This window comes from Pleurodeles waltl, chromosome 4_1 (assembly GCF_031143425.1).
Source record: "Pleurodeles waltl isolate 20211129_DDA chromosome 4_1, aPleWal1.hap1.20221129, whole genome shotgun sequence".
NCBI classification, from domain to species: Eukaryota; Metazoa; Chordata; class Amphibia; order Caudata; family Salamandridae; genus Pleurodeles; species Pleurodeles waltl.
Genome location: NC_090442.1, coordinates 1,022,325,386 through 1,022,337,277, shown reverse-complemented (window position 1 = coordinate 1,022,337,277; position 11,892 = coordinate 1,022,325,386). Strand labels below are relative to the sequence as shown.

General features: G+C 45.7%; 1 protein-coding gene across 2 annotated transcripts; it reads left to right on the top strand.

The window, feature by feature from the left end:
- Positions 1–6,890: 6,890 nt before the first annotated feature.
- Positions 6,891–11,565, top strand: LOC138288368 (uncharacterized). 2 transcript variants are annotated; one of them, XR_011202381.1, is made up of 2 exons: positions 6,891–7,537; positions 9,587–11,565. XR_011202381.1 is itself a non-coding variant. In XM_069229929.1 (2 exons), the coding sequence occupies exons 1-2, from the start codon at positions 7,943–7,945 to the stop codon at positions 9,696–9,698; spliced, it is 1,230 nt and encodes a 409-aa protein (XP_069086030.1). In that variant the 5' UTR covers positions 6,957–7,942; the 3' UTR covers positions 9,699–10,509. The 2 variants fall into 2 exon arrangements, 1 of the variants encoding a protein (XP_069086030.1); XM_069229929.1 differs by having other exon boundaries at positions 6,957–9,060; positions 9,587–10,509.
- Positions 11,566–11,892: the final 327 nt, after the last annotated feature.

Sequence of the window (11,892 nt, the reverse complement as noted above, 5' to 3'; positions counted from 1 at the left end):
CATAACATTGTGTGACGCTAAATGTTGTCCCTCAATACTTACAGGTGACTCTAGCTACCCAAACCTATCACGACTGCTGACCCCTGTGATGAATGTCAGGACAGGGGCTGAGAAACGTTATAATGAGGCACATGGGCGAACCAGAAGGATCATCAAGATGACCTTTGGGCTCCTGAAGGCCAGGTTCAGGTGCCTCCATCTGACAGGTGAATCCCTGTGCTACTCACCCGGGAAAGTCTGCCAGATAGTAGTGGCATGCTGCATGTTGCACAACCTGGCCCTCAGACGGCATGTACCTTTTCTGCAGGAGGAGGAGACTGGAGATGCCCCTGTGGCAGAAGTGGACCCTGAGGATAGTGAGGATGAGGAGCCAGAGGATGAGGATGAGGACAACCAAACATCAGTTATACGTCAATATTTCCAATGACACACAGGTGAAACTGTGCAAATGACCATTCCTCTGACTATTGATGTTTTCTGTGTGGCTGTAGCATGATGGCATTAACTTCCATTGCATCTCAATCTACTGTCACCTATGGCTTGTCATTTTAAAGATGTTGGTGAGATAACTGTGCACTGATGTGATGAGTACACACAGCTACAGGTCATTATTTCTAAGCCCTCACAGTGTTCAGATCATTTGCACTAGATGTGACTGTTTCCATAAATGCACATTTTAAACACAGAAAATACTAGTAGCCCAGTTGTGTTCAAGGGTGTTTATTGTAGTGCTATGAAATTGAGGGAACAGTTCAATGGAATGGGGTGATGGTGGAGGAAAGTCCACGGTATTGCTCCAGTCTGTTTGAAGCACAGGTCCAGTGTCCGAAGGTTCATAGGAAGGGGAGCAAAGGCAGTTCAAAGTGGACAAGGTGACAGTGTGGGACACAAGGGGGACAATCAGGAGTCTCATTTCCTTGTGGACATCTTGGAAAGAGTCTCTGGCTTCTGTCTGGGTCGCAGGGAACATTTGCGGAGTGGTTCACCTTCTGCTGGGGGAGGGGTGCTAGTGGCCTCTGGGTCCTGTGGCTGGGCCTCCTGCATACTATCTGCTGCAGAAGTGGAGGGCTGGTCAATGGACTCGCTGGTGGTAGGGGCCCGCTGGTGTGCTGTTGCTTCCCTCATGATGTTGGCCTTGTCTGCCAGTGTCCCTGCTATGAAGATCAAGGTGGTGTTGATGGCCTGCAAGTCCTCCCTGATCCCCTGATACTGTTCCTCCTGAAGCCCCTTGTTCTCCTGCACGTTGTCAAGGATCTGGCCCATCGTGTCCTGGGAATGTTGGTAGGCACCCAGGATCTCTGTTAGTGCCTTCTGGAGAGTTGGTTCCCTGGGCCTGACCGCCCCCTTGCGCACAGCAGTTGTCCCAGTGTCCCTGTTGCCCTGTGCCTCTGTCCCTTGAACGGTGTGCCCACTGCCACTGTCCCCAGGTCCCTGATTGTTTTGGGGGTGAGATGTGGACTGGGGTCCCTGTACAAGTGAGCACACTGCTGATTGACGTGTCCTGGGGACAGAGGTGTGGGTACACTGGGTGGGTGCTGTGGTGTTGGATACCGATGGGGGAGGCTGTGTGATGGACTGTGAGTGGGCTGGGGTGACTGACTGTCCAGTGGTCCCTGATAGGCCAGGTTGTTGGTCCCGATCCTGAAGTCCAAAGTTACTGTTGTCACTGGGGGCATCTTCTGTTGGGGGACTGGATAGTCATGGCACCTCCTCTCCGCTGGGACTGGCTGGGGCACCTGTGGGGATGTAAGTGATGTATTATGCTTTATGCCTGTGACATATTGTACATCCCTGTCTTCTACTCTATCGTTGCTGTTGCCCTGCAACCTTTTCTGTGTGTATGGTGGTGTATTGTGTGATTGATAGTTTCCCTATGCTGTGCATGCTTTAGTGATTGGTGTCCATGCAGGGCTGGGAGGGCTGTCCATGCATTGGTATGGCATGCAGGATTTGGCATTGGGGTTAATCATATGTGTAGGTGCAGTTTGTGGGGTGGAGTGATGGGAGTGAGGGTGAAGGGGTGTAATGGCATCCAGGTATGGGGGTGATAAGTAGTAAATCTTGACTCACCAGTATCCAGTCCTCCGGCTACTCCAGCGGCTCCCTCAGGATGTAGTAATGGCAAAACTTGTTCCTCCCATGCTGTGATCTGTGGGGTTGGAGGTAGGGGTCCACCGCCAGTCCTCTGTATGGGAAGCTGGTGCCTTGCTGCCACGGAAAGTACCTTTCCCCAAGGTCGTTCCACCTATTCCCGATGCCGTCCCGTGTTCTTGGGTGCTGTCCCACGGCGTACACCCTGTCAACGATTCTCCACCATGGCTCAACCTTCCTGGCAATAGATATTTGCCAAACAACTGTGGCTCTACCCTGACAATTTCCTTCACCATCACCCTCAACTCCTCATCAGTGAAACAGGGGTGCCTTTGTGGGGACATGGGAGTTGTGTGGTGTGTGTTGGTGAAAGTGTGTTGTGTAATGTGGTGGGATGTGTGACGAGGGGTGCGTGAGGGATGTCTGGATGTATGTGGTGTGTGTGTCTAGTTGTCTCTATGCTGTTCGTGTCAATCTCCTGGCAGTAATTGTTGTTCGTAAAGGGTTGTGGGTAATGTGGGGGGGTGTGGTGTGTGTATGAGTGTCAGGTGTGTGATTTCGGTTTTGGTCAATGTAGTATTTTGTATGTGGGTGTCCATTCAAGCACTACAGTACGTACCGCCGATGGTTTGCTGCCGTTGAATGTCTGCTGTGGTGATTCATGGCATCATAATGTGGTGGGCGTTGTTTTGTTGGAGTAACGGTATGGGTGTTGGTACCACCACTTAAGCACTGACCTTTGGTCTGGCGGATTTATATATGTGGCAGTATTCTGTCGGATTGGTGGGTGTGTGTCATAATATGGGGAACTGATATTCGCCACCCCGGCGGTATGTTGGCAGCCATCACCGTGGCAGTAAGCGGCATTTACCGCCAATGTCATAATGAGGGCCATAGTTTCTCAATCTACTGTTATGTTGAAACCTAAAAACACCAAGGACCTCATTACGACTTTGGCGGTCTTCCAAAGCTGTGGGTGCCAGAAGACCGCCAGTGCTGGCAGTGTTCCACCCACCATATCATGGGTACTGTTGGATTTCTGCCACACTTTGGGCGGGAATCCAGCAGTAGTCGTGCCTGCGGGCGGAGGCGCTTGGGCGGTTCCATCACCGGCCTGCCCCGCCAGTAGGACTCCACCAGCTGTATTATGGGAAATATTACGGCCTGGCGGTGTCCTGCTGGTGGGGCGCTGCCGGCAGTGGAAGTGCCCTTTCCCGTTCCCTGCCCGAAGACCTTCTCCCTGGACCAGGTAAGGTGATCATCCAACAGGGGTAGGGGGGTGGGGGGTGTTTTGTGTGTGTGTGTGTGGTGTCTGCATGTGTGCATGAATGTGAGTATACATGGTTGTATGCGTGTCTGAATGTGGAAGTGACTGCGTGTCTGCATGTGTATGCGAGTGTGAGTGTTGTGGTGAATGTGTGTTTGCGTGTGAGTATGTGTGTTTGGATCGGTGTGAGTATGCAGGCTTGAATGCGTGTATGAATGTTGAAGTAAATGCGTGTAAGTGTAGGTGAATGAGTGTGTGCATGTATGCAGGAGAAGCACTGTGTCTGGTAGGGGGCTCTGTGGCTGGAGGGGGGGTCTAATGCTTGCTGGGGGTAGGGGGAGTCGTCTACTAGTGACAGGGAAGAAATTCCCTGTCACCCGTAGCCTTTCCGCCATGGTTTTCATGGCGGTGCTACTGCTGCAGAAACCATGGTGGAAAGGCGGCTCCAAATACCGCCGGCGGTCTTCTGTAGACCGCTGGGTCAGAGAAGATGATCGCTGGCCCGGCAGTTCCGACCGCCATGGCAGTATGAGTGGAGATGTGGCGGGTTGGCAGCAGCCAACTCGCCACACTCATAATGTGGCAGTCTGCATTGCCAGCCCGTTGGCGGTGGAACCGCCACATTTACCCTGGCGGTCAGAAGACTGCCAGGGTCAAAATGACCACCCAAGTTTCCAGATAACACAAAGAAATTGGTAAAGGAGTGGTCATCCAATGATTCCTCAGACATGCACCGTATTAATTGGAAGAAGATGTGGTCCTTTTTTGCCACAAAAAATCACATTCAATTAATCTGAAACGAATACCTCATTTTTCAGAGTAAACTGGGTTCGTGAAACACTATATGGGGTGGGACTCAAGTGCTGGATTTGCCATGCAGATATTGCTGCCTTAAATCATATGTTTTTCGACTGTTCACCTTTAACAGACTTTTGGGACAAGATATTCATCTACATCCAAAATATCTTTGGCATACAAACACCAAAGAGCTTTTCCCACACAGCCATATGTCCCTCTGTTTTATACCTGACACATCAGCTGAAAAAAATGCATTGTAGTTATACCTAATCTTCACTTTAGCTCACAAAATGATCTTGTGGGTAACTGGAAAGACCTAGACAAAAAATCCATACATGATACCTGTAACGTGCTTGCCTCTATTATCCACTGTTAAAACGTGGTGGATGTTCCATCTGTTGTATTTTAAGTGCAATACATTAAATGCACTGCCCAAATCTGTGCATGAGACATCCGCCACAGAGTACCATTTGCGCAGACCGCATATCCCTTAGTCTTTTTGGAGGTGCTTGTTAGGGAGCTTAGGAGAGTCTACGCAACATGTTTACCCCTGTGTTAAAAAAAAGATATGCTCACACTGATCTAGGAATAGGCCACAAATGCATCCTTAGACACTCCCAACTTACTTCCACAAATTCGTAGGAGTTGGTGCCCTACAAATCTGCCCTGCAAACGTTGGCTACAATCACAATTTTTTCACGTTTCTCTGACCGAAACTTTCAGAATCTGCTGAGATATACAGAATTCCTACCAGCCAGTAGTCTCACACTTCTGATAAAAACAATGCCAAACTTGTGTGACTAGGCCAAGTGCCTGAAATATGAAAGGCTCCAAATTGCAACATGGAGACATTAACATTTCCTGCCCAAAAATGATTTGTTTGAAATGGGGTACCACAGAATTATTGCCCTTTCTTGATCGCCACTCAGGGAAACTATACCCAGGGGAGTCTATTTTTCTCTGACTCTTGTACATCCCGTTGCCGTTTCTTTTCCACAATGAGTTGCAAACCTCAAACTTTGGCTAAAATCATAAATTTTCCTCATATTTCTGTGACGGAAACATCAGGAATCTGCATGGAAGACTAACAAATACTATATTGGTAATTTTGACCCTGGTGGTCTTCTAACCGTCAGGGTAAATGTGGGGGTTCCACCGCCAACAGGCTGGCGGTGCAGACCGTCACATTATGAGTCAGAGACGATTATCACCAACCCGCCGGTCCACAGAAGACCGCAGGCGGTATAAGGAGCCGCCTTTGCGCCATGGATTCTGTGGCGGCAGCACCGCTGCGAAAACCATGGCAAAAAGGCTACCGGTGGCAGGGAATTTCTTCCCTTTCACTGGTAGACGACTCCCCTCACCCTTCCCCAGCAAGCACTAGACCCCCCCCAGCCACTGCGCCCCCCTTCAGACTCGGTGCCCCACCACCCTCCATCCAGACACAGCACCCACCACCCCTCCTCCAGACACAGCGCCCACACGCACCACACGTACACTCATTCACCTACACTTACATACACACATTCACACGCATCATACACGCATTCACTTCAACATTCATACATGTATTCAAGCACACATACTCACACGCAGACAAACATGCATTCACCACAACCCTCATACTTGCAAACACACTTGCATACACACTTACATGCATACACGCACTTGTTTCAACATTCAGACACGCATGCAACCACGCATGCACACATTCATGCACACTCACAGACACCACACACACACACACAACACCCCCCACCCTCCCACTCCCCTCCCCTGTCGGACAATCATCTTACCTGGTCCGTGTTTAAGGTAGTCCGGCAGGGAACGAGAAGGAGCGATTCCACCTTCGGCAGTGCCCTGCCAACAGGACACCGCCAGAGCATATTAATTCCCATAATACGGCTGGTGGAGTCCTTCTGGTGGGGTGGAGCAGGTGGTGGAACCGCCCAAGCGCCTCCGCCCACCAGCACGGCTTCTGCTGGATTTCCGCCCAAAGTGTGGCATAAATCCAGAAGTAGCCGTGATATGGTAGGTGGAAGACCACCAGCAATGGCGGTCTTCTGGTCCCCGCGGCCATGGGGGCCTAATGTTCCTGCGACCAGAGGGTCTGACAAATGTAATGTTATAATGTTTTCGTAAGCCAACTGTCCTGCCATTTGATAAGTTTTGTTTTGACCAATGACTTTGTGTTTCACCACTGCGCATATTAGTTGCTCAATGTTCACCAGTAGCACATGGTATGTTTTGTTCAGTTGAGCCGCCTATTGGCTTTGACATGGCATTAGCCATTACTTTCTGTATTCAGTTTAGCCGTCTATGGGCTTTGACATTGCATTAGTCATTACATTCTGTATTGTGCCTATTGGCTTTGACATGGCATTAGCCATTGCTTTCTGTATTCAGTTTAGCCGCCTATGGGCTTTGACATTGCATTAGCCATTACATTCTGTATTCTGCCTATTGGCTTTGACATGCTGTATCCAGTCTAGCCGCCTATTGGCTTTGACATTGCATGCCTATTGACTTTGACATGATGTATTCAATTTAGCTGCCTATTGACTTTGACATGCTATTAGATATTCTGCCTATTGGCTTTGACATGATATCATATATTACATTTTGTATTCAGCTCCGCTGCCTATTGGCTTTGACATGATATCATATATTACACTTTGTATTCAGCTTAACTGCCTATTGGCTTTGACATGATATTCAGCTCCGCTGCCTATTGGCTTTGACATGATATTATACATTACACTTTGTATTCAGCTCCGCTGCCTATTGGCTTTGACATGATATTATACATTGCATTTTATATTCAGCTCAGCTGCCTATGGGCTTTGACATGATATAAGACATTGCATTTTGTATTCAGCTTAGATGCCTATTGGCTTTGACATGACACTAGACATTGCATTTGATATTTAGGTTAGCTGCCTATTGCCTTTAACATGACATTGCATTTGATATTTAGGTTAGCTGCCCATTGCCTTTAACGTGGAGTTCTGTATTTTTCCAAGCTGTGTTTTTGCACCAGAGAACCAAGATGTTTTGCTCTCACAGTAGACTAGACCTGATAAGAGAGAGTACATGGGCGTTGTTTCTCTTCCCTTGAGCTTGGGAACAGGAGTAGTCTTGGAGACCTGGCCAGTCTCCAAAAGGCTTGCTCAGTTTCCCAGGTCTGAGAGGAGGGGGCACACCTTTGTAACGAATGTAACAGGCTGCAGAGAGTCAGATTCGAATCTGCCGGACCTCGTGCTGGAGCTTGGCGCCAGTTGCCAGCATCCCGTGTGGGTAGATGACACTCTTTCTCGCGGCTGACAGGGGTCCTCAGCTTGCAGACCTTAGAAAGATGTAGCTGTAAATAGTTCCCACACGGTGAAGTATTTGTTTTGCTTTGCATTCAATATCTTATAAATATAACCTGCTGTGTATATTGCAAACTGATATATTTTGTTTGATTAACGCGGACTTGAAAGCTACTAATTCGTCATTCATTCATAAACATTGTGGTTGGGGAAGAATAAAATAACAATAAAAGTCTTCTTTGACCTCAGAAGTGTATTTCTGTTGTGTTATGTTAGTGCTTAGAAACTAAATAAGAGGAAAGCACTACAATTGGTACCTGGAGTCGTGGGGTCGGTCATTAAGAGGTGATTAAGAAGGGGTTTGACAAGTTAGTAGATTTCTAAGTGCACACTTTAAAAGTGTAATTGTTTTTTGTTGTTTGGAGAATTACAGAAATTGTTTTCTGTTTGGAGAATCACAGTAGCACGGCAGACCATGTCTGAGAATACATGTGTTGATGAACTGCCTGATGGTGCTAAGAAAAACTGTGAATTGTTTTCTGTTTGGGGAATTACAGAAGAAAATGCATGTGTAGCTAAAAGGCCTGATAATGTTTTGAGAAATAATTCCTGTTGTATATATGTAGAAAACGTGTGTTTTGGAAGTAATGATGACAGAAAGGTCTGGATACCTTTATCTGCTTACAGAGAAATGCAGGAGAAATGTAGGCAGTTGGAACATGAAAATAGGAATTTACGTGAGCAAATTAGCCCGACTGAAAGTTATAAAAAGGCTGTTTTTGAAGAATCTTTCTTGTCCCATTCCAGTAATGAGGGGGTTAAGACAGCTCCGAGCTGCACTGAGTTTCCGTGTGAGCCAGGGTTTTTGGCAGCCAAAGTGCATTCCTTAACTGATAACACGGACGACGAGTTACCGTTGCAAAATGCACAAGTAAAACGAAGGATTTTAGAGCAAGACACCCCGAGTTTCATTAGCTTGTTTGATTTTTGGAAAAAGAATAGCCCTCATTTGAGAGAAATCCTAACACTTTTGTACATGGTCACTGTGAAAAATAATATGCAGCTGCGCGCTTGTGATTTGGCAAATGAAATAATGCAGACTTTAGGTTTCTGCGCAGTGCAAGAAGGAAATACTTATGTATATTTAAATCAAGAACAAGGAAAGAAAATAGTGCCCCTAGCTAGAATCATACAATGGATCTGGTACTTGCAAGACAGGGCTAGAGTACCACAGGTAAAAGAATTATCAATGAAATTGTGTGCACCATTTGAATTCGTGTCCACTGAAGATAAAAAGCATGTTTGTTTTACTGATGATTCATTGACTGAAATGTTGTTTTCTGGCACCGTAGAAGGAACAGAGTTGTATAATGTGTGTCAGATTTTAAAGCAAGAGCTACGTGAGATGTGTCATTTTTACGCTGATTTTTGGTTCTTTGATAATGTTTTAGCCACATGGCTTGTACCTAACTGGTTCAATTACCTTGCAGATGTTAATCAGAAAAATTCAGAGAGAGAAGTGTTCACCCAGAATTCTGCCTTAGTGGGGATGGCTATGTGGGTGCCCCAGAAATGTGAAAAGGCCACTTACAGGTGGGCAGAGATGAGAGAGATGCACATTCCCCTAGATTTGATAAAAACTGTGCAGCACGCACAAAAGCAATCTGTCATGCAAGCAGTCACAGAGCAGTTGGGGAGAGGAAAGTTACCAGAACAGAAATGGCAAATTGATCAGGTTTTAGGGAGAGTGATTGCTGCAAATTACCAAGGAAAAATCGAAATTATGCTGATACCTAGAAAAGAATCTGATTTATTCATACAAATTGGAGACAGAATGGCCCAAATTGGCAAAAGTGCAATGAATGGAGGTTTGGTAAAGAATGAGTCTGCCCCAGCCCTTCTGACAGTGCAAGAAAAGGGAAGCTGTGGCGCAGCAGATAAAAACCTCAGTGCTGATGTGTGGGCTGAAGCCCCAAGTGATCCTCCAGAACCTGCAGAAAATATAACAAAGGGCCTCAAAAACGTCCTGCTGATTATAAAACAGGGAAAGAAAGAGGAAGGGTGCAGTTTAAATGAAAAATGTTATTTGCAAGAAAAGTCATACTTGTTTCTTTTGCAGATCCTACCACGTTTCGCCACTGTCCCTGAGTGCGCTGTGTGGTCCCCCTTCCGGTGTGTGCGTGTGGGGTCGGGGAAGGGACCGAATCCCCAACCTGAACCTGGCTGAGTAAAGTGCCAGCACCATGGATCCATTTTGCGCAAACTGCGCCTTCAGTTCAAGTTCAACTTGTTTGCTGTGTTTTTTTGTTTTTTTCCCCTCTCGTATGGAACTCTGACTTTTGCTTACCTTCCAGAAAACCTTTCAGATGGACCGTGCACCTTTACATGAGCAGAACTCATGCCACATCAAATTGCTAACACTGTTGAATTAGAGACTCATTCAGAAAAAAAAATTGCTCAGTCTTTTCTATGTAGATGTATCTGATGTGAAAGGTTATGAAATCAATGTGTTAATTCACTTCTATTGCTTTACAGGGATTGCTTTGATCATAATGTTTTTTTTGTGCTGATGTTTTTTGTTTTTGGTTTGACACAAAAGATATGTGAAACAAAAATTCATTGGTCAAAGGGCGGAATGTCCTGCCATTTGATAAGTTTTGTTTTGACCAATGACTTTGTGTTTCACCACTGCGCATATTAGTTGCTCAATGTTCACCAGTAGCACATGGTATGTTTTGTGCAGTTGAGCCGCCTATTGGCTTTGACATGGCATTAGCCATTACTTTCTGTATTCAGTTTAGCCGTCTATGGGCTTTGACATTGCATTAGTCATTACATTCTGTATTGTGCCTATTGGCTTTGACATGGCATTAGCCATTGCTTTCTGTATTCAGTTTAGCCGCCTATGGGCTTTGACATTGCATTAGCCATTACATTCTGTATTCTGCCTATTGGCTTTGACATGCTGTATCCAGTCTAGCCGCCTATTGGCTTTGACATTGCATGCCTATTGACTTTGACATGATGTATTCAATTTAGCTGCCTATTGACTTTGACATGCTATTAGATATTCTGCCTATTGGCTTTGACATGATATCATATATTACATTTTGTATTCAGCTCCGCTGCCTATTGGCTTTGACATGATATCATATATTACACTTTGTATTCAGCTTAACTGCCTATTGGCTTTGACATGATATTCAGCTCCGCTGCCTATTGGCTTTGACATGATATTATACATTACACTTTGTATTCAGCTCCGCTGCCTATTGGCTTTGACATGATATTATACATTGCATTTTATATTCAGCTCAGCTGCCTATGGGCTTTGACATGATATAAGACATTGCATTTTGTATTCAGCTTAGATGCCTATTGGCTTTGACATGACACTAGACATTGCATTTGATATTTAGGTTAGCTGCCTATTGCCTTTAACATGACATTGCATTTGATATTTAGGTTAGCTGCCCATTGCCTTTAACGTGGAGTTCTGTATTTTTCCAAGCTGTGTTTTTGCACCAGAGAACCAAGATGTTTTGCTCTCACAGTAGACTAGACCTGATAAGAGAGAGTACATGGGCGTTGTTTCTCTTCCCTTGAGCTTGGGAACAGGAGTAGTCTTGGAGACCTGGCCAGTCTCCAAAAGGCTTGCTCAGTTTCCCAGGTCTGAGAGGAGGGGGCACACCTTTGTAACGAATGTAACAGGCTGCAGAGAGTCAGATTCGAATCTGCCGGACCTCGTGCTGGAGCTTGGCGCCAGTTGCCAGCATCCCGTGTGGGTAGATGACACTCTTTCTCGCGGCTGACAGGGGTCCTCAGCTTGCAGACCTTAGAAAGATGTAGCTGTAAATAGTTCCCACACGGTGAAGTATTTGTTTTGCTTTGCATTCAATATCTTATAAATATAACCTGCTGTGTATATTGCAAACTGATATATTTTGTTTGATTAACGCGGACTTGAAAGCTACTAATTCGTCATTCATTCATAAACATTGTGGTTGGGGAAGAATAAAATAACAATAAAAGTCTTCTTTGACCTCAGAAGTGTATTTCTGTTGTGTTATGTTAGTGCTTAGAAACTAAATAAGAGGAAAGCACTACACCAACCATCAGAGCAAATGAAAACTTAGTGAGCTATTTATACTTTGGTATAATTTCTTTGCATTGTTTGTGATTTCAATTACTAGTGTCTTTGGGAAAACCATGAGCGATTCACAAAAAAGACACCTTGCTAAATTTGGATTTAAGTCTAGTTTCCAGAAATGTACGGCTTTCTGGGTGTACCCACGAGTTTCATTCCTGTTTCTGCCACAAACGGCAAGTAGGTACAAACCACAAAAAATAGGAACTGTGGTTAAAAAATATGTGTTTGCCTTTACAGCTCTGCTTGTTCACGAACGCTGGGGATTTGCTGATCTT

Bases quoted from the DNA above. Each gene is read 5' to 3' on its own strand.
- LOC138288368 (XM_069229929.1), top strand. From the start codon at position 7,943: ATGTCTGAGAATACATGTGTTGATGAACTGCCTGATGGTGCTAAGAAA. The intron at 9,061-9,586 runs GTGGGCAGAGAT...TTTCTTTTGCAG, and splicing joins TGTGAAAAGGCCACTTACAG to ATCCTACCACGTTTCGCCAC.